We start from the raw sequence: 20,047 nt of genomic DNA, 5'->3' as shown, positions 1-20,047 counted from the left end.
AGGGCTAGGGATGGGGCTGCAGCCTGCTGGGGGGGGTGGGGGTGGGGGTGGGGGGTCGGGATCCAAGTGTGAGAACAATTTTTTCAAAGCCCCCTGGGCAAGGAGGGTGCTCCTTTGCCCTTGCTCAGGTCTGGTGATTACAGGTCTGAGCTTCAAAGCATGGTACAAACCAGGTTAATTACTGTCCTGGGGGAACTGGCCCAGCAGGCCAAGCATGGTGCAGTGGGCAGCCCAGGAGTCAGGCCTCTTCTGGGGATGGCACTTCCAGCCTTCCGCGGTGCTGGAGCCAGGAGCCCTGGCGTGGCCACCCTCCCGCGAACTCCTGGGGAGGAATGCCATCCAGGCTGCAGCTGGCTGCCCGCACAGTTGGGGAGCCAGCAACTTGTCGCCACTGGCCCGCGTCTGCTTGATCAGGTGGAAAGCTCCCCATTCAAACGGGCGCGGGCCAATCAGGGCCTGGCGCGCCCGCCTGTTCAAACGCTCGCTTCAGCCGGGCCTCCTGCTCCTGCCTCCGAGACACCAGCGCGAGGGGCGGGTGAACCTGCTGCCTCGGTTACTGTGGAGCAACATAGACTCCTCGGGTTACAGGCTTTGCCCGGAGCGGGGCGGCCATGGAGCACTCCCTGCACCGCGTCTCCCTCGGGAGCCGGCGTTCCCACCCGGGCCTGTCCTTCTACCTCACCACCTTTGGTAAGTGCCCGCTGCCCCGGCTGCCAGGGCTGCTGCACCTGGCTCTCCGCGCCCAGAAAGCCCCCCCCCCCCATAGTGATAGGTGAGGCTGGGAGCAGGCGATCCTTCCGTTTGGGGGCACCTTTTCTGACCCCTTCTTCCTTTGGTTGCCCAGGAGGGTCTCAGGCACAGACTCAGCCGAGCCAGCCGCAGGCGGCACCTGCTGCCTGGCCACTGGTGCCAAGTGCATTCGGTTCTGCCTCACTTGGCCGGGATAATCATGCCCCAGTTCATCTTTCCGAGACCCAGCCTGTCACCGCTGAGTTTCCCGTTAGCAAGCAGCTCAGGGTTTAATCAAGGCCTTGTTACTACATCTCCTGGGTCTTCTTGCTTTTGGTGCAAGGACACGGGAGTTGTAGGGTCAGCCGGGTGGCTTGGCTCCTTGTGGGCTCTCTTGTAAGCTACAGTGTGACTCCCCTAGTGGATATCTGACCCATGGCAGAGATGGGAGAATTCTCACCTCCAGGAGTGACCAGGCTCTCAGTAGGGTCACTGGGTTGTACTGGGGACTTGAGGTGGAAAGAAATGGGCAGTAGGCTCCTGTTCCCATGCCCCTCTCACCCCACAATAACAGCTGGCAGCAGCTGCTTTACAGTCTGGACAAGCCCAGACTTCCAAGTAGCTGTAGTAAATGTAACAGCCCTGTCCCAGAATACAGCCCTTTGCAGCTCCTCATTAGTTTCCTCACTGGCTCCGCAACTCCCTGTGGAGAGGGGGTTCCATTTCCTCTGTGAAGACTTGAGATCCAGAGAGAGGAAGGTCTCCTGTGAGCCCCTGGCAGAGTTGGTATCTGAGCTCAAGCCTTCTGAGACAACCTGCTCAGCAAATGTTTTTGAACTCTTGTACACTTTTCTTTATGAAGGTTGGGTCAGTTACTACAACATGGCTGGACTTCACTCAGAATTCAAAGACAGAGCACCTAGGAATCAGGCCCTTCCTGAGGCCTGGCCCTCCTACTCTTGGGCTGTCTCTGTCTGCACACTGGGTTCTTCACAACCTGTCTCTTTCTCTAGGGGCAGAGGAAGTGATGGAAAAGCAGTGTCTTGGTCCCTAGAAATGGCCTGTGGTCTGGCATCCTGGACTTCACTGGTCCAGTTGGTGGAGGAGAATGAGAGTAGCTAACCACCATTTGTCAAGTGCTTTAGCTGCTTTATCTCATTTAGTCCTTCCAATACTGAGAGGCAATTCTGTTAACCCTCCTGGGATGTGGGACAGTACCAAACAAGGGAGGTGTCCAGGATGATCTGAGTTGGAGGGGCTGGAGTGGTCAGGAAAGTGTGTCAGAGAGCTCTGAGGCCCTGTTACCTTAGCTGTGTCCTGATTAAAAGGTAAAACTATGTTCCACTGCTTTTTCTTCTGTATTATCATGGTGAGATGTATTCGTTATTGAAAACTTAGTGAAAAGAATCGTCTGTAATCTGACGCTCCAGAAAAGACCATTGTTAACATTTTGGGTTATATCCTTCCAGACTTACTTCTGTGTGTGTATGGGGGAATGTTGTGTCTAATCTTAACAAAACTGAGGTCATATTGTAAGTACAGTTTTGCAACTCATTTCTTTTCCTTACTGGTATGCTGTGACTATTTACTTGCATCACTCCACGTGCTTCTGTTGAATTAATCTCCCAGCCAGATCTAGGGAGTTGGGGAGGGTCTAGCCCAGCAGGGAGGGTTGTGCTGCCCAGCCATGGCCTCAGGGCTGTGTTGAATGGGTAACAGGAAAGTTGCTGCTGGAACCAGTGACTGGCCTGAGTGTGCAGTGGGCAGACAGGAACCTGATGGGTGGGAAGCCTCCTGCTCCTGTGTACAGTCCTCTCTCAAATAGCTCCAAGGACAGTGATTGACACTGGGAATGTTCTCTCCTGTTTCCTGAATTCTGTTTCCCTGACTAAAGCTGCCCCTTTTCCAGGCTGCCGACTTTCTTCATACATCGAGTGATCTTTGATGTCTGCTCCTGAATGAAGATTCATATCAGTGGTTACTAACATGGCCAATTATCAGAAGCATGGGAGGGGGCTAAAAACCACAACCCACAGATTCCTAGGGCAGAGCCTGAGAGTCTATCATTTTAAGAAACCAAAGAGGTATTTTGATGATCAGGCAGGTTTGGAACCTATGGATTCAGAGTCTGTTTTGGTTGTCAACATGGACTTTCCTAACAGGAAGGTCTTTGCTCAGTTTTCCTCAGTTCACTGGCCTTTATCCAGCAGGGCAGGTAGCCCCTGGCCTCCAGCAATGGGCTGTGCCCTGGAAAACATATGAGAGTGCTGCCTCATTGGTAGTTTCTGAGTGTAAGCATTTAAAGGGAGCTAAATCTCCAGCATCTCTGGGACTGTAGAGACAAAGTGTTTTGACCAGAATTCTTTTCAGGGAGAGTTCTGTATGGCAGTGGTCCCCAACCTTTTTTGGGCCACGGACCGGTTTAATGTCAGAAAATATTTTCACGGACCGGCCTTTAGGGTGGGACGGATAAATGTATCACGTGACCAAGACAAGCGTCAAGAGTGAGTCTTAGATGAATGTAACAGAGGGAATCTGGTCATTTTAAAAAAATAAAACATCGTTCAGACTTAAATATAAATAAAACAAAAATAATGTAAGTTATTTATTCTTTCTCTGCAGACCTGTACCAGATGGCCCACGGACCGGTACTGGTCCGCGGCCTGGGGATTGGGGACCACTACTGTATGGTATAAGTTGTGGTTTATAAATTGTGTGTGTGCATGTGCCTGAGTACAAATCCTTGTCCCGCAGTAAGGGGCATGTTCAAGCTACAGTAACTGGCTGTACATTGCCTCCTAAGGAGGCGACCTGGTGTCAGGGAGCGGGGAGAGTATGTAAACTGGAGCTAGGACCCATCTACTCCATAGGGATTTTTATTTATGAGAAATAATGTAATTTGAAGAAGTCATTAAAGGTATACGTAAGTTTGGGGTTTTTTTTGAATTTTATTTTATTTTTATTTTTTTAAATTTATTTATTAAATTTAATGTAGTGACATTGATAAATCAGGGTACATATGTTGAGAGAAAACATCTCCAGATTATTTTGACATTTGATTGTGCTGTATACCCCTCCCCCAAAGTCAAATTGTCTTCTGTCACCTTCTATCTGGTTTTCTTTGTGCCCCTCCCCTCCCCCAACCCCTCTCTCCTTCCTCACCCCATCCCCCCTTCCCCTCACCCCCCCACCCCCGTTGCCATCACATTCTTGTTCATGTCTCTGAGTCTCATTTTTATGTCTCATCTATGTATGGATTCATACAGTTCTTAGTTTTTTTCTGATTTACTTATTTCACTCTGTATAATGTTATCAAGGTCCATCCATGTTATTGTAAATGATCCGATGTCATCATTTCTTATGGCTGAGTAGTATTCCATAGTATATATGTACCAAAGCTTTTTTTTTTTTTTTTTTTTTTTTTGGTATTTTTCTGAAGCTGGAAACGGGGAGAGACAGTCAGACAGACTCCCGCATGCGCCCGACCGGGATCCACCCGGCACGCCCACCATGGGGTGACGCTCTGCCCACCAGGGGGCGATGCTCTGCCCCTCCGGGGCGTCGCTCTGTTGCGACCAGAGCCACTCTAGCGCCTGGGGCAGAGGCCAAGGAGCCATCCCCAGCGCCCGGGCCATCTTTGCTCCAATGGAGCCTCGCTGCGGGAGGGGAAGAGAGAGACAGAGAGGAAGGGGGGGGTGAAGAAGCAAATGGGTGCTTCTCCTATGTGCCCTGGCCGGGAATCGAACTCAGGTCCCCCGCACGCCAGGCCGACGCTCTACTGCTGAGCCAACCGGCCAGGGCCTGTACCAAAGCTTTTTTATCCACTCGTCCTCTGACGGACACTTGGGCTGTTTCCAGATCTTCGCTATTGTGAACAATGCTGCCATAAACATGGGGGTGCATTTCTTCTTTTCATACAGTGCTATGGTGTTCTTGGGGGATATTCCTAACAGTGGGATAGCTGGGCAAAAGGCAGTTTGATTTTTAATTTTTTGAGGAATCTCCATACCGTTTTCCACAGTGGCTGTACCAGTCTGCATTCCCACCAGCAGTGCAGGAGGGTTCCCTTTTCTCCACATCCTCGCCAGCACTTATTCTGTGTTGTTTTGTTGATGAGCGCCATTCTGGTGTGAGGTGATATCTCATTGTGGTTTTAATTTGCATTTTTCTAATGATTAGTGATGTTGAGCATTTTTTCATATGCCTATTGGCCATCTGTATGTCCTCTTTGGAGAAGTGTCTAATCATTTCTTTTGCCCATTTTTGGATTGGATTGTTTGTCTTCCTGGTATTAAGTTTTACAAGTTCTTTATAAATTTTGGTTATTAACCCCTTATCAGACGTATTGTCAAATATGTTCTCCCATTGTGTAGTTTGTCTTTTTATTCTGTTCTTGTCTTTAGCTGTGCAAAAGCTTTTTAGTTTGATATAGTCCCATTTGTTTATCCTGTCTTTTATTTCACTTCCCAGTGGAGATAAATCAGCAAATATATTGCTCCGAGAGATGTCAGAGAGCTTACTGCCTATGTTTTCTTCTAATATGCCTATAGTCATAAGTTTGTTTTTTGTTCAGGATAATATCTTTGAATTTTACTAGTATATTTGCTAACATGTTTTAAAAATAACCTCAATAGCTTTATTGAGATATGACTTACATACATATAAGTAACTCATTTAAAGTGTACAATTAATGGTTTTTGGTGTATTCATAGAGTTGTGTAACCATTACCACAATCAAGTTTAGAACATTTTTATCACAATTCAAAAAGAAACATTGTACTCTTACTACTTATTAGTAATTAGTAGCTTATTACTCCTAATTTCCAGTCCCCACCCTTACTCTCAGCCATTCCTCAGCAATCATTAATCTACGTTCTCTCTCTATAAATGTGCCTGTCTGGACATTTTGTATAAATGGAATGACGTGGTTTTCTTGTGACTGGCTTCTTTTACTCAGCACAGTGTTTTCAGGGTTCACTCCTGTTGTAGCATGTGTCAGCATTTCATTCATTTTTTATGTCTAAATACTATTCCATTGTATGGATAGACCACATTTTGTTTATTCATTCATTAATTGATGGACATTTGGATTGTTTCTGTCTTTGGGCAATTATGAATATTGCTCTGCTATGAACATTCATGTGCAAGATTTTGTGTGGACAAATGTTTTCTTTTCTTTTCTTTTGTATTTTTCTGAAGTGAGAAGTGGGAGGCAGAGAGACAGACTCCTGCATGCGCCCAACTGGGATCCACCCAGCAAGCCCACTAGGGGGCGATGCTCTACCCATCTGGGGCTTCTGCTCCATTGAAACCAGAGCCATTCTAGCACCTGAGGTGGAGGTCATGGAGCCATCCTCAGCAACTGTGCCAACTTTGTTTCAATGGAGCTTTGGCTGCGGGAGGGGAAGAGAGAGAAAGAGAGAAAGGAGAGGGGGAAGGGTGGAGAAGCAGATGGGTGCTTCTCCTGTGTGCCCTGGCTGGGAATCGAACCCAGGACTTCTATACACCAGACTGATGCTCTACCACTGAGCCAACCAGCCATGGCCTGGACAAATGTTTTCAATTCTCTTGGGTATATACCTAGGAGTGGAATTGCTAGGTCATATAGAAACTCTAGGTTTACTATTTGAGGAACTGGCAAACTCTTTTCCAAAATGAATGCACCATTTTATACTCCCATCAGCAGGGTTTTGATTTTTCCACAGTCTCACCATCACTTGCTATTATCTGACTTTGATTCTAGCCTCCTGTGGGTGTGAAGTGATATCTCCTTGTGGTTTTGATTTGCATTTCCCTGATGCTCAGTAATATTGAACAGCTTTTTATGTGCTTATGGGCTATTTGTATATCTTCTTTGAAGAAAAATGTATTCAGATTCAAAGGTTGTAGGTTTGAAACCCAAGGTTGCTGGCTTGAGCAAGGGGTCTCTGGCTCAGCTGGAGCCCCCTGGTCAAGGCACATATGAGAAATAGCACAAACAGTACAAATTGGGCTAGTTGTCTTCTTATTGTCGAGTTTTAAGAGTTCTTTTTTTTTTTTTTCTCTCTTTTTTTTTTTTTTTTTTTTTTACAGAGGCAGAGATAGACAGGGACAGACAGACAGGAACAGAGAGAGATGAGAAGCATCAATCATCAGTTTCTCGTTGTGCGTTGCGACTTCTTAGTTGTTCATTGATTGCTTTCTCACATGTGCCTTGACCGTGGGCCTCCAGCAGACCGAGTAACCCCTTGCTGGAGCCAGCGACCTTGGGTCCAAGCTGGCGAGCTCTTTGCTCAAGCCAGATGAGCCCGCGCGGGACCTCGGAGTCTCGAACCTGGGTACTTCCGCATCCCAGTCCGATGCTCTATCCACTGCGCCACCGCCTGGTCAGGCTTTTAAGAGTTCTTTATATATTTTAGATACAGGTTTCTTATCCAGAAGTGTCATGTTTGATGACATGTAAATTTTCTTTTTATCACTGAGTTCAAAACATTTTCCAATTTTTATAGTCATTTCTTCTTGAACCCATAGGTTATTTAGAAGTACATTTCTTTTTTTAGTGAGAGAGTTACAGACAGGGACAGACAGACAGGAAGGGAGAGAGATGAGAAGCATCAATTCTTTGTTACAGCATCTTAGTTGTTCATTGAGTGCTTTCTCATATGTGCCTTGACTGAGGGTAGAGGGTTATAGCAGAGCGAGTGACTTCTTGCTCAAGCCAGCAATTTTGGACTCAAGCCAGCGACCTTGGTCTTCAAGCTAGTGGCCTTTGGGCTCAAGCCAGTGACCATGGGGTCATGTCTATGATCTCATGCTCAAGCCAGTGACCCCACACTCAAGCCAGATGTGCCCATGCTCAAACTGGATGAGCCCGTGCTCAAGCTGGTGACCTCCAGGTTTTGAACGTGGGTCCTCAGTATCCCAGGCCAGCACTCTACTGTGCAACTGCCAGATCAGACAAGAAGTATATTTCTTCATTTCAAAATATTGGAGATTTTCTGGTAATCTTTTTATCTTTATCTTACATTTTTCTCACAGAATATTTTTTGCATCCCTTCAGTCCTTTGATGGCTCAGCACATAGTCAGTGGTTTTTTTTTTTTGTTTTTTTTTGTTTTTTTTTTCATTTTTCTGAAGCTGGAAACAGGGAGGGACAGTCAGACAGACTCCCGCATGCGCCCGACCGGGATCCACCCGGCACGCCCACCAGGGGGCGATGCTCTGCCCATCCTGGGCGTCGCCATGTTGCGACCAGAGCCACTCTAGCGCCTGAGGCAGAGGCCACAGAGCCATCCCCAGCGCCCGGGCCATCTTTGCTCCAATGGAGCCTTGGCTGCGGGAGGGGAAGAGAGAGACAGAGAGGAAAGCGCGGCGGAGGGGTGGAGAAGCAAATGGGCGCTTCTCCTGTGTGCCCTGGCCGGGAATCAAACCCGGGTCCTCCGCACACTAGGCCGACGCTCTACCGCTGAGCCAACCGACCAGGGCAGTGTTTTTTTTCATAGTCAGTTTTTATAAATGTTTTGTGTCTACTTGCAAAGACCTGCCGTGGTTGGGTGTACGGTACTTTGTAGATGTCAGGTTTAAGTCAAGTTTGCTAATTATGTTGTTCAAATATTCTATCTCCTTCTGATTCCCTCTCAGGTGTTCTATCAGCTATAGAGAGAGGCATGTTAAAATTTCTACTATGATCGTACATTTCTCTATTTTTCATTATAGTTCTGTCAGTCTTTTCTTTACATATTTTGAAGAAGGATTAAGAACATACAAATTTAGAATGATTATCTTCTGTTGAATTGAGGCTTTTATTATAATATAGTCTTCTTTTATTAATATGAAATCTGGCTTTTTAATTCTAGTGGAGACAAATTCTACTTTCACTGACATTAACCTAGCCACGCAACCTTCTTTTGGTTCATAATTGCTTGGCAGATCTTTTTTCATCCTATTTCTTTCCATCTTTCTTTTTCTTTGCGTTTTAGGTGTGCTGTGTCTGTTACGAATGGTAGGCACAGAGTTGTTATTTTTCTTCTTAATGCAGACCTGAGGTGATATCTTCCTTCAAAAACACTTTTGTTTACTTCTGTTAGGTGTCTGAGGTCACTAGCAATGTGGCATAATCTTAACTGAATGTTAGGGATTGAGACTGTTTGAACTGCAGTCCCTCGAGGAACTGTGTCTCATCCTGGTTGATGCTATTCCTAAGGAGCAACCCTTTCAGGGTTCCAACCCAAAGGGGCTCAGAAGGACCACGCCTTTGGGCGGACCCTAATCTCCAACTCCTGTCCCAGCCTCTCAGCCTTTCAGTCACTTCTCTGGAATCTGAAAACACTCTCAAGAGAAAATTAGCTCAGGAAATCATTAAACTTAATTCCACAGACTGCCATTCCTTGAAATCTTGCTCGGTAACTTCTCCCTATCTTGTTACATCTCCAAGAACTGTTTTTTAAATATTTTGTCTAGTTTTTCTAGATGTCTTCAGTGGGTCTGTCATCCCAGAAAATAAGCTCCCTTCATATGGCAGGCGAGATGTTAGCTGACTTCCGCTGGCCAGAGCAACCTATTCCTGAAAGGAAAAAGCCTGGGAAACCGCAGTAATATCAGGTTTCACAAGCAGCAGCGAGCCAGAAGAAAGTGGTTGAATTGACCCATCATCATTTTACCCCCCACAGCAGCCCCTGCTCACTTTGGCTCTGCAGGTCTCTTTCTGCCAGTTGGCACCATCAAAAGCCAGGACTGCTTCTCTGAATGGAACCCGATTCTCCCCGTTCAGAAATGACGGACAGTTGACTCTGTCCAGGGCTGCCTCCCCCAAGCCATGCAGCTCCCAGTTTCCCATCACCGCCGCAGGCTACCTACTGTTTCTCCCTTAGAGGGCAGGAAGTGAGATCAATAAATGTGTATAAGCCTCTCTGAGCCTTCATCAGGCTGCTGTTGGGGTGAGGCGGCTGGGGACCACAGAAAGAGGGGGTGCCGGCAGCGGGCGAAGCTCCTTTGCTCCCTCCTGCACACACAGCTTGAGGTGTAGACTTGTCTCCACAAATGGAGAGAAAATCTTGAGTGTTAGTGGCTGGCTAGGTTTTTCCTTCGTGCGTTTGTCCTGAAATCATCCCCCTTCCTGTGGCTTTTCAACATAGGGCAGTTTTTAAATGGGAATTGCGTTTGGGGTGAATTGGGTTTTGAGATGACTGTATGCTAGCTAGACAAGTCCCTCCTGGATGTATTCTCTGCACACCCCGGGGTGGCCTGGGCTCCCTCGGCCATTGCTGCTGGCCCCTGACTCCAGTGATGGTGTGTAGCCCCTTGCCTTCTTGTTTTGTTTTCTGAGTATGTCTCTTCCTGACTGTGTCCTGAGAGTCAGAATTCACCTTCTTGCGGCTCTCTGCTGTGAGGGAGGTCTGCCAGACTGAATTTCTTTAGCTGGCTTCTGTTGCCTTTCTCTCAGTGCTGAGTCCTGTGTCCAGCAGGATTGGGGTCCCTTGCTTTCTCCTCGCTTTCTGAAGTTCACGCGCATCCACTGTTCTTCCTGTTGTATGGGCTCCTCGCACATTCTTTCTCCGCGCTTTCTGAAGTTCGCGCGCATCCACTGTTCTTCCTGTTGTATGGGCTCCTGCACGTTCTTTCTCCGCGCTTTCTGAAGTTCACGCGCATCCACTGTTCTTCCTGTTGTATGGGCTCCTGCACGTTCTTTCTTGTCCTCTGGGCCCCGCTCCCTGGTGCACTCCTGCAGTCTCTCTGGGCAGCCTTCACCACCACTCTTTCTAGACAGAGTTGGTGCCCAGCTGCAGCCCCGTGGGAACTGGGGACATGCCCTCCCCAGGACCCTTCAGGCCTTTTAGTGTGAACACTCCTGGGGACTCTCATAGGCCACACCCCGAGCCCGGGGAGAACGTGGGAATATTGCCAGCACTAGAGATTTGGGGTGCTTGTGAGGCGCTCGGTTAGCTCCTTCTCCTAGTGATGCATTTTCCTAGATGTAGGACATTTATTGGAGCCTGTTCCCTCCTTGGCTTCTCCTTGGCTTCTCAAGCAAAGCTGTGGCCCTTGTCCCATGCCTGATGGCTCTCTCTGCTCCTGAAACCCAGGTTGCATTGGCAGAAGCAGAGGTGCACATTAGAGGGCTGTGTTCTAGAAGACCGACTCTGCACAGGAAACAGTGCTGCAGCCAGGGCGAAGTTCGAATCTTCAGTAACCTACCCTGGCTGGTTACTCTGGGCCCAGGGCAAGTCGCCTTCCATCGCTGGGCATGACTGTTTTGGCTACCAAATGAAGAGGTTGGGCAAGATGACTTCAGGAGCCTCAGACATTTGATGGAATGGGCTGAGGGGGGTGGGCAAAGGGGACAGGCATGGCTGAGGGAAAGCTCTCATTCTTCATCTCGCCTCTAACAATGAGCTGAGGGTGGGCTGGGTAGGGTGTGTCGTGTACTGGGGCCGGGAGCGTGGTCCGCTGAGTTTAGTTTCTGTGCTGTGACGGTGTAGAGCACCCTGGCCCTTCCTGAGGAGATGTGGTGGGCAGGGCCAGGAGGGTGCCTGCGTGGAGAGATGCAGACTCACCTGACTTCTGGGTCAGTCCTCACCTCAGGCCCATTCTCCTCTCCTTTCCTCCCTTGCCTTATGCACGGCCCCATCCCAGCCCCTGTGTTGTGAGCTCCCTAAGGGCAGGCGCCAGGCCGTTCACATCTGTTCACCCTCACTCAGGGCTTCATGTGGATGCCTGGCAAATGATTGTCATATGGAATTAGTGACCACTTGTTTTGGGTGAGTTCTTGATCGTGATTAGTAGATGATGGGTGTTATCATGACAGTGGTTCTCATGGCTTTTGAGAGTCAAACATGTTTGGGCCAGAGCTGGCTTTGCACTGGTATCAGTTTCAGAAAAGATGTTTTGTGCTAAACATAGGTGACTTTGAGTGCTGAGATCTAATCAGTGACTGCTTGGTCCTGTTTGTCAGTTTCCAACCTCTCTTTCCCATCCCACTCTGGATCAGGCAGTTTTTATAGGAGGTTTCTCAGCTTAGGGAGTCCCAGAGTGGCGATTGCGCAGCCCTTGAGCTAATAATACTGTGGATTCTCCTGGCGCCTTTCATCCAAAGACCTCCGCACCCAGCGTTATCTGATCCCCACACAGCTCAGAGAGCGCAATAACCCCTGTAATTAGTTCCACCTCACAGCCGAGGACATTGTGGCTCTGAAAGAGGAGATGAGTCGGGCCTGGAACTAAAACAGGCCTCTTGGGCTTCTGAGATCAGTGTCCTGGGCAGGGGAGCAGCAGGGATTTCTGATGGGTAGAGATATGAACCACAGTTTGTTGGAGTCTGGATTGCTTGGGCTTGTAACTTAAACACTCCCAAGAGCATGGAGCAAGTGGTTGTTAGGTCACAGTGGTTGGTTGGCTGCTGCAGAACTATGAGACACAGAGCTTCCCTCCTTTCTGTTCTCCAAACCCTGCCTGGCTTTCCTTTGACCAGCAACAAAGTACAAACACCAGTCACCATTCTAGTTCCCTGGGACACGTCCAGAGATGAGCAGTGATAGGGTGAGGGATGTCTCACTGCCATCGGAATGGTGGAAGGACTTTAAACTTTGGTCTAGAGGAGGGACCCCACACTGAAGAATGAGATCCAGTCAATGGAAGTTACTTTTGTCTCAATAAAGGTGGAACATTGAATAATCAGAGCTATCTCAAAAGCAGAAGGGCTCCCATTTCAGGAGGTGAGCTCCTCATCCCTGGAGGTGGTGATCAAGCCGAAGCAGATGACAGTCGGACAGAGTTTTCACGGATGGAGCGGATGCAAGGGCTTTCGGCTTGCTGCAGGCTGGGCGGCCCTGCCTCCCCAGTGCATGTCCACTGGCGAAGCGAGTTCAGCAGCTTCTCGAGGTTCCAGGAACAGTCTATTGGACTAAGAGAAGGTTTTTCAACATGTCATTGAGGAAGAGGAGTGTGGTCCTCTCTCTCCTCTGTCCATGCTGAAGGGCCACTGGGTGCCTGTGAGGATGACTTAATATTTTTTTAAAAATTTATGTATTGACTTTAGAGAGAGAGGAAGGGAGAATGAAAGACAAAAACATCGATCTATGCTTGTATGTGTCCTGACCAGGGATGGAACCTACATCTCGGGATGATGCTCAACCAACTGAGCCAACAAGCCAGGGCAGTGACCTACTGTCTTGTTTTGGGCTGCCTTGTAAAGTAATGAGCTCCCCATCCACAGAGGGGTATAAGTCTAGGCTGGAGAGCCACTGTTGGAGGAATTGCAGTAGGGACTCCTGATGTGGTGAGGAGGCTGTACTAGGTGGCTTCTGAGCTCCCTTCCAAACCAGAGACTGTGTGAGTCTTTGAATCGCTTCACACGAACAAGAGCCCATTCCTCTCACTGTCACTCCACTTTGCACCCAACAAGGAGATGAGGCGGCATTGTTTCTATTGTTATTTCCTTAGGTCAGCTGAAGCTGTCGATTGATGCCCAGGACCGGATTCTGCTGCTCCACAGTGAGTATGGCTGCATGCCAGGTCTGCCCGGGAAGAGGTGGGCCACTCGGCCTCCTGCCTGGAGGTGGTGTTACCATGGGCCAAGGCCTCTTTTCTCATCTTTGTATAAGGTCCTTCCATGTGTCTATTGAAAAAAAGTAGGTATTCATTTGGGACTCTTTCTAGGACCCTCCCCTGGCCCTGCCCCTCATGTGATCGAGTCCACACAGTGAGATTTCTCCCGGCAGGCTGGAGCTATTTCTGGGCGCCTCAACGTCACCCTTGGTCGGGGCATTACCATGGAGCAGGGCCACAGAAGGACTTCTCTTCCTTCCCTCTCTAAACCTTCACTGCTAAGTGACCATAAGCAGGCACAGTTTTCTCATATGCCAAATGGTGGTGTTAATAGTACCTATCTTATCGGCTGTTAGGAGGATTAAAGGACTTGGTATTTAGTAATGCACTTGGGATAGTGCCTACCATGTAAGCTGTATTTTAGTGTTTGTTAAGTAAGATAAAAAAACATGAATTCCAAAAATAAGAATTGAGCTTTGGCTATGGGCTGGGAGGTGAGGACACCAAAGGACACCTATCCCTATCTAGGTGGTGATAATAGGATGGCAGGGAAGACTTGGCAAAGGGGGTGATACCCACACTTTATCCTGAAGGAAGAACAGGTCTGAGCCAGTCAGAAGGGGGCAGACAGGCCAGACATTCCATGCAGGGAGAGCAGCAAGTGCAAAGGGGTCAGCGAGAGCACGGTGCGTTTGGAGGACTGTCCAATGTGACTGAGGCACGGCACAGGATGGGGTAGAGGGGTGAGCCAGGGCCAGGTGACGAAGGTCCTCGGTGCCACCCAGAGGATTTTACACTTTACCTGTCCATTTATCCGAGTGTTCATCCTTCCATGTGGCGCATGCAGTTATCAAGCTTCTGTCCTGGTCCCATCTACCTGGGCTCTTCTGTTTGGCCCAGCAGGCCCTGCCTATCTCTTCAACTCCCCTGGCTTCTGCAGCCAAAGGCTCCCTCCACCCCCGTTCTGTCGTGGTGTGCAGCCTCCGTGAATGCATCATGCTTGCTAATGCTTCTGTGCCTTTGCACCCTCTTTTCCCTGTGTCTGGAATAGCCTGACATCTTCTTGAACTCCTTTTGAAAAATCTTTCTCTCTTGCACTGATTTTGCAGGACCTCTGCCCGCCTTCATCATCACTAGGGCTCAGGAAGGGAGGCTCATTTTCCCTCATGTTTTCCTTTCCAGGAGTCACCCCTTGACCTACCTGCCTGGGCTAAATTTGCTGCTTCCTACTCTGTGTCTTCATCAAAGCTCTGACTACACTGGGCCACGCCACCTTGTTCTGTCCAGGGTCTTTCTTCCTTTCCAGCATGGGAGTGCCTCCCCTGAGAGCCAGGGAGAGCCAGGCTTCAGCAGGCCCAGGTCCCGCCCTCAGGGGGACCACACCCTTGAGGGAAGGGTACACACAGGAAGAGTAACTAGGCTACCAGGCAGCGTAGACCAGTAGGCGCCTGGGTTCCTGGGGTCTTGGCCTTGGGGGGCCCAAGGTGAAGTTCCCAAGGACCAGCAGAGGGGGGTTCTTTGCCCTCCAGAGCTTGACTCCAGCTGTGCAAACAGTTTTTGCAGAATGAGTGTTGGCCTCCAGCGCTCCATTTGTCCTGCACAGTTTGCTTTGGCTTCACCCCAGTCTCAGCTTTCATCCCGTCCAGCCTGTTCCCCTCTCTCCTTTGGCTTCCCAGGCCTCATGCCTCAGACTACAGGAGCTTTATCTGAGCCAAAGCCGGGGGCTCAATCAAAACCAAACACAGAAGAAACTAGAAAAGAGGCTCAGCTCCTGTCAGGCCCGCTGTCTGATTTCGGCAGACCTCAGGCGAATGGGCCACGCTCGCTTTCATGACCAGACCCGAGCATCCCCACCACCTATCCCCTGCCTTTTTTATTATTCTTTTCTTTAACAGACATTTGTCGAACAGTAATTTACTTGCCAGGCATTCTGTAACCAATTTAGCCACATTATTCCATTTAATTAGCACAACTACTCTTTGAAGTGGGTATGATCCCAAACCCATTTAAAAAAATGGCAAATCCATTCTTGGAGAGGTAACACTACTCGCTCTGGCTCACATGGCTAGTAAATGGTAGGGCTGGGCTTCACACTCGGGTCTGTCTTCCTGGACCCAAGCTTCTGCCTGCTGTGCTGTGCTGTGCCGTCATCGGCCACAGCACAGACCACTGTGCAGGGTGAGTTCTCTGCCTAGCCCCCCAATTCCCAGGAGGCAGTCCTGTGTGGTGGGGAACACTGGCCTGGCAGTCAGGGGACATGGATCTGCCATCCCATTGTTCTATGACTTTGGGCAAGTTTCCTACTGTCTTTGGACCCCCTCATCTTCCCCATGAAATGAGGGGCTGGACTCAATACATTTTATGTTCCTTTCCAGTTATAAGAATCAGGAGATTGAATGCACCTTATAATGCCTCAGTGAGGGTGCCGAGTGTGCGAGATGGTGAGAGTGGACTAGATCAGAGAGGGATTAATATCCAATGGTGGTTGTGCAGCTTAAGGGCCTGGTAATAATTAATCTTTCCCACCCACCCACCCCAACATTTTAATTCTCTGTCTAGTCATGGAAGGCAAAGGTCTGATGAGCAAAGAGCCTGGCATCTGCGATCCCTACGTGAAGGTATACATGGAGGTTGGGGTGGGTATGGGTGGGCGGGAGGTGGTGAAGGGCCGCCTTACTGGAGTGAGCTCCAAGGTCCTACCTAGCACATCATCTGTGGGCCTGGGTACATTGAGGTAACAGTGACCACCTCATTATTTTGTCAGCAGGCATTTATTTTGCCCAGGGCTGAGGGGCCCTGTGCTAGTATAAACCCCTTCCTTTAGCCTGGCTTGGTCCCTGGGGCTTCCTGCAATAGTGGGAATCTTATGGGTGATCTGGGTCATTGGCATAGGAGAGTAGAGTGAGCATGTGGATGTGAGAAATCCACAGATAATCCCAAACCCTCTCATGAAAAGCAACATTTTCACTCCTTTCTTCCCCCAAACCAGAGGCAAGCTGGCCAGGTTTGGGTGGTGGAGTGGAGGGAGCGGCTCTGAGAGCTGGGAGGTCCATCTGAGTGGGGTCCTTGCAGTGAACACAGAGGCCCCTTGGGGTGGGGGAACTACTTCTAGCCAAAGCCGAAGGCCAGGAGCCTCCCAGACCATGGCCACCTTGATGCAGGGGCAGGGATCGCTGCACTTCTCTGCATTCTCTCTGAAGCCCCCGGACTGGACAGAGGTCCCTGTGGGCAAGGACCTGGTCAGGAACGGCTGGGAGACCGAGGCAGGGGGTGAACGCCCTAGGGCAAGAGTGGGGATTGGCGGTCTTGTCAGAGTAACCTGGAGCCTCTTGTGAAGGGGCACCCAGCAGCTGCTGGGAACTCCGAAGAGAGGAGGCCTGTGCTTCGGCTGCAACCTCTCTGCCTGGACGGAGAGCAGAGGTGGGCGTGTTGTCTTTGGCGGGGCCTGTGGCTGCCTTGGTACCATCCACTACAGGGCCCTGTCCTGGTGTTTGGTCCCAACGCCTCTGGCCCGGGGCTCCTCATTCTTCCCCACTTCTGACTGAGGACTGCACCCTGTCCTCTGCAGAGACTGGGGTGAAGGACACCTGGGAAGCTTTCGGCTGGAGAGGTGCAGTCAGCCTCTGGGCTTAGGTTACCGCATAGCCACAAGTAACTGTCTGATGCTTACTCTTCTCCAATTCAAGATTTCTTTGATCCCTGAGGATCGTCGACCACACCGTCAGAAGACGCAGACCATTCGCGACTGCAGAGACCCCGTCTTCCACGAGCACTTCTTCTTGTACGAGTCTGGGGTAGCGGGCCCTCGGCAGGGGAGGGAGGAGGTGTTTATCTGGAACAGCTCTGTTTGCCAAATCTAGAACTAGATCTAAGCAGAAAAACAGTGACTTCGAAAGGATGTCTTTGTTTTCTCATTCGCTGTGTCCTTGCATCCCTGGCACCTGTCCCAGCAGTGAGGTCCACAGTGATAACGTCTCACTTGGCTGGCTCTCTCAGCTAAAGTGCCCAGTCTGAGGCTGGCAGCCCCTGCGGGGCGGGCGGGTTCCCACTGTGCTGTGGGCCAAGCTTCCTCCTTCAGCAGAAGGAATTTTCCAGGCTGAGGGAGGTTATGCCTCCCCCTCTCTTTTAAAACTTGCTAACCTCTCCGAGGCTGGCTTCCTTATTTGTAAAACAGGACTAATAATAGTGACAACCCGGGAGAGATGAGATATAAATGAGACAGTAACACTGAGTGTTGTTATTATTACTATCATTATTATTATTACTATTTCTTTCCTCATCCCTAAATTCTGGGACCAGCGGGAAGGAAGGTAATGGACATTTTGGATTTACCTATTAGTGCAAATTAACGGTGTTTTATTGCTTTTCAAACCACGCAAGGTAATTTTGCTTATTGTAGAAAAATAGAAATTATAGATAAGCAAAAAAGAAAAGAGAGAGAGAGAGAGAGAAGATAATATCCCTTCAGCCCTACTATTCACTGACATGTCTTGGTTTATTTCTTTTCAGATCTCTGAATTTGTGTGGGTGTGTATGTCTTTGTGCATGTGTTTATAAAAGTGGAATTGCTCTATAGTGTTGTGTGGCAACCTCCCTTTGGTCCTTAACAACGTGATGTAAACTCTTCTGTGTATGTCAATATTCACTTCCCACACGATCTGTGCTTGAGTTTTCTTAACCAGCTCTTTATGGTTGGATGTGTAGGTTATTTCCAAATTTTGCAGTTGTGTCAGGCACCGTGGGTGTGGCCCGGAGCTCAGCCCTGCGAGCCAGCATCTGACCCTCTGGCTTGCCTTGCAGTCCTGTCCAAGAGGAAGACGAACGGAAGCGCCTCCTGGTCGCCGTGTGGAACAGGGCAGGTGACTCCAGGTGAGGGGAACTGCTGAGCTGGGGGGGGGGCGGTCCTGCTCTGGGCCTGTGGGTGGCAGCCAAGTGGCCAGCATACAGCAGGGGCTTAGTGGATGAATGAGTAGCAGTGGCAACGCTAAATTTGCCACCCAAAGAATCCTGTCCCAGGTGATGCCAAGGACTGTGTTATCAAAGAGCATTTGCTGTGCCCTTGGTATTAGCAAGACACTGTGTTGGCCACTGGGGTTGCCAACCAGCCTGCAATCTGCTCTCAAGGTACCGACTTTCAGTGAGGGACACCAGGCACTGCATGGAAACAAATGTCAGTAACAGCACGCACAGGATCAATCCCATGGGAGTAGGGGCTCCATGGAAAAGAACTCCGTTTCTCCCCTAGCCACCACTATACCCAGTGCCCAGTACATCAAAGTTTAGTGAATATTGGTTCAGTGAAAAAAGAATGAAATGAGCAAAAGGATAGTAAATATGGAAAGAGGGATAGTTCATCGTGGGCTGAGGTGATCAAGGAAGCCTTCTTGCAGAAAGGGGATTTTAACCTTAGGGCAGAGATCAGGAATAAGACAAGGAGAGAAGGTTGGAAAGAGTGTCCCAGGCAGAGACACAGTAGGAGCACAGGTGAGGAGACAGGAACATGCCTGGTGGGCTCGGGCTGCCATGGGGAGGCCCATTTGGGAGGGGTGGAAGTTTAGGAGACTGCAAACTGGCTGGTCTTGCAGGCAGCCCAGGATGCAGGAGGCCAGCTGTAGCGGTTAGTATAGAGCAGAAGAGGCGTTCTGGGCAGGTGAGGGTGGGGATCAGCTGTGATGGGAAGGGGACGAACCCTTGACTGATGGCCATGCCAACTCTGAACAGCAGGTGCAGCCTAAGAGCTCTGGTAGACCCCGTGGCCAGTAACATTTGTCAAGAGATTATAGAATCAAATGGTGACCAAAAAAGTGTCTAGGTGAATGAAAATCAGCTCAACTCACCTGCTGAGAACCAGAAAATATTTTTGGGTTGAATGCTTTTTAGTACCCTAAATGTTATAGCTGGTATGAGCCTTTAAAGTTGAGCCTTTAAACAGCCTTCACAATAAAGGCTTTGTCTTTTAATAGAGCATCTACTTTTTATCATGGAATGGTGCTTATGGTACTGTAGGGCCTCATTCACTGAGGTGCCATTTCCCGGGCATCAATGTGGCACATGGATCAATCAGAGACCATATGCTCTCAAGAGGATTCCTGATAGGGACTTGGGGGTATAGGTGAGGAGGACATCACCGTGATAAGAGGAACAACCATTAATCAGATGTTGACCACAACCAGGGGTTAAGAGTGCATTATCTCATTTAATTCTTAAAACAACTCTAAAAGGAGCATGTTTTTTGCCTTAAGTTTTCAGAAGAGGAGACTGAAGCTAAGGAGGAAGTAACTTGCACGAGGTCATACAGCCGTTGAACAGTAGAGCCAGGCAGTTAGACCCTAGAGTCCTCATTCTCAGCACTGTATTGCCTCCTGGAGGCTCAGGTAAAAGGGAGAACAAAGAACCAGTGGAGTGCAGAGGTGAGGGGCAGGGCTGGAGTATGGAGGGATCCGTGCCCTTACTGGTCTTGCTAGAGGGTCAAGTGCAAAGTAGGGACTGTCTGGAGACAAGATGAAGGAGTTGGCGTAAGCCCAACTGATGACTCAGCAGGTTTCTCCTCAGGGCCAGTGGTTCTCAGTCTTGGATACACATCAGAATCCCCTGGGATGCTTGTGGGGAACACAGATTCCCAGGCGCCACGTATGAATTTTCACGGGCAGGGCCTAGAAACCTGCCTTCACACAAGCTCTCAGGGAGACCCTCACGCAGCCAGCTTAGTGTTTGGGAATCTGGCGATGGGATGTGCTGACGGGTGTTGAGCAAGGGAGTGGCGGGTGTGTATTCTAGGCCTGTCATTCTGGTAGGTC

General features: G+C 49.3%; 1 protein-coding gene across 2 annotated transcripts in view; it reads left to right on the top strand.

The window, feature by feature from the left end:
• Positions 1–543: 543 nt before the first annotated feature.
• RGS3 (regulator of G protein signaling 3) overlaps positions 544–20,047 on the top strand; it is a 121,630-nt gene continuing 102,126 nt past the window's right edge. Inside the window, exons 1-5 of one of the 2 annotated variants that reach the window (XM_066256443.1) lie at positions 544–690; positions 13,146–13,196; positions 15,810–15,868; positions 16,937–17,031; positions 18,051–18,119. In XM_066256443.1, the coding sequence (XP_066112540.1) occupies positions 612–690; positions 13,146–13,196; positions 15,810–15,868; positions 16,937–17,031; positions 18,051–18,119 (353 nt within the window). In that variant the 5' untranslated portion in view covers positions 544–611. The remainder of the gene's footprint in view (positions 691–13,145; positions 13,197–15,809; positions 15,869–16,936; positions 17,032–18,050; positions 18,120–20,047) is intronic. The other variant, XM_066256440.1, reaches the window with a different exon arrangement.

Source organism: Saccopteryx bilineata, chromosome 2 (genome assembly GCF_036850765.1).
Source record: "Saccopteryx bilineata isolate mSacBil1 chromosome 2, mSacBil1_pri_phased_curated, whole genome shotgun sequence".
In the NCBI taxonomy this organism is placed as follows: Eukaryota; Metazoa; Chordata; class Mammalia; order Chiroptera; family Emballonuridae; genus Saccopteryx; species Saccopteryx bilineata.
This window is presented reverse-complemented; position numbering and strand designations above follow the sequence as displayed.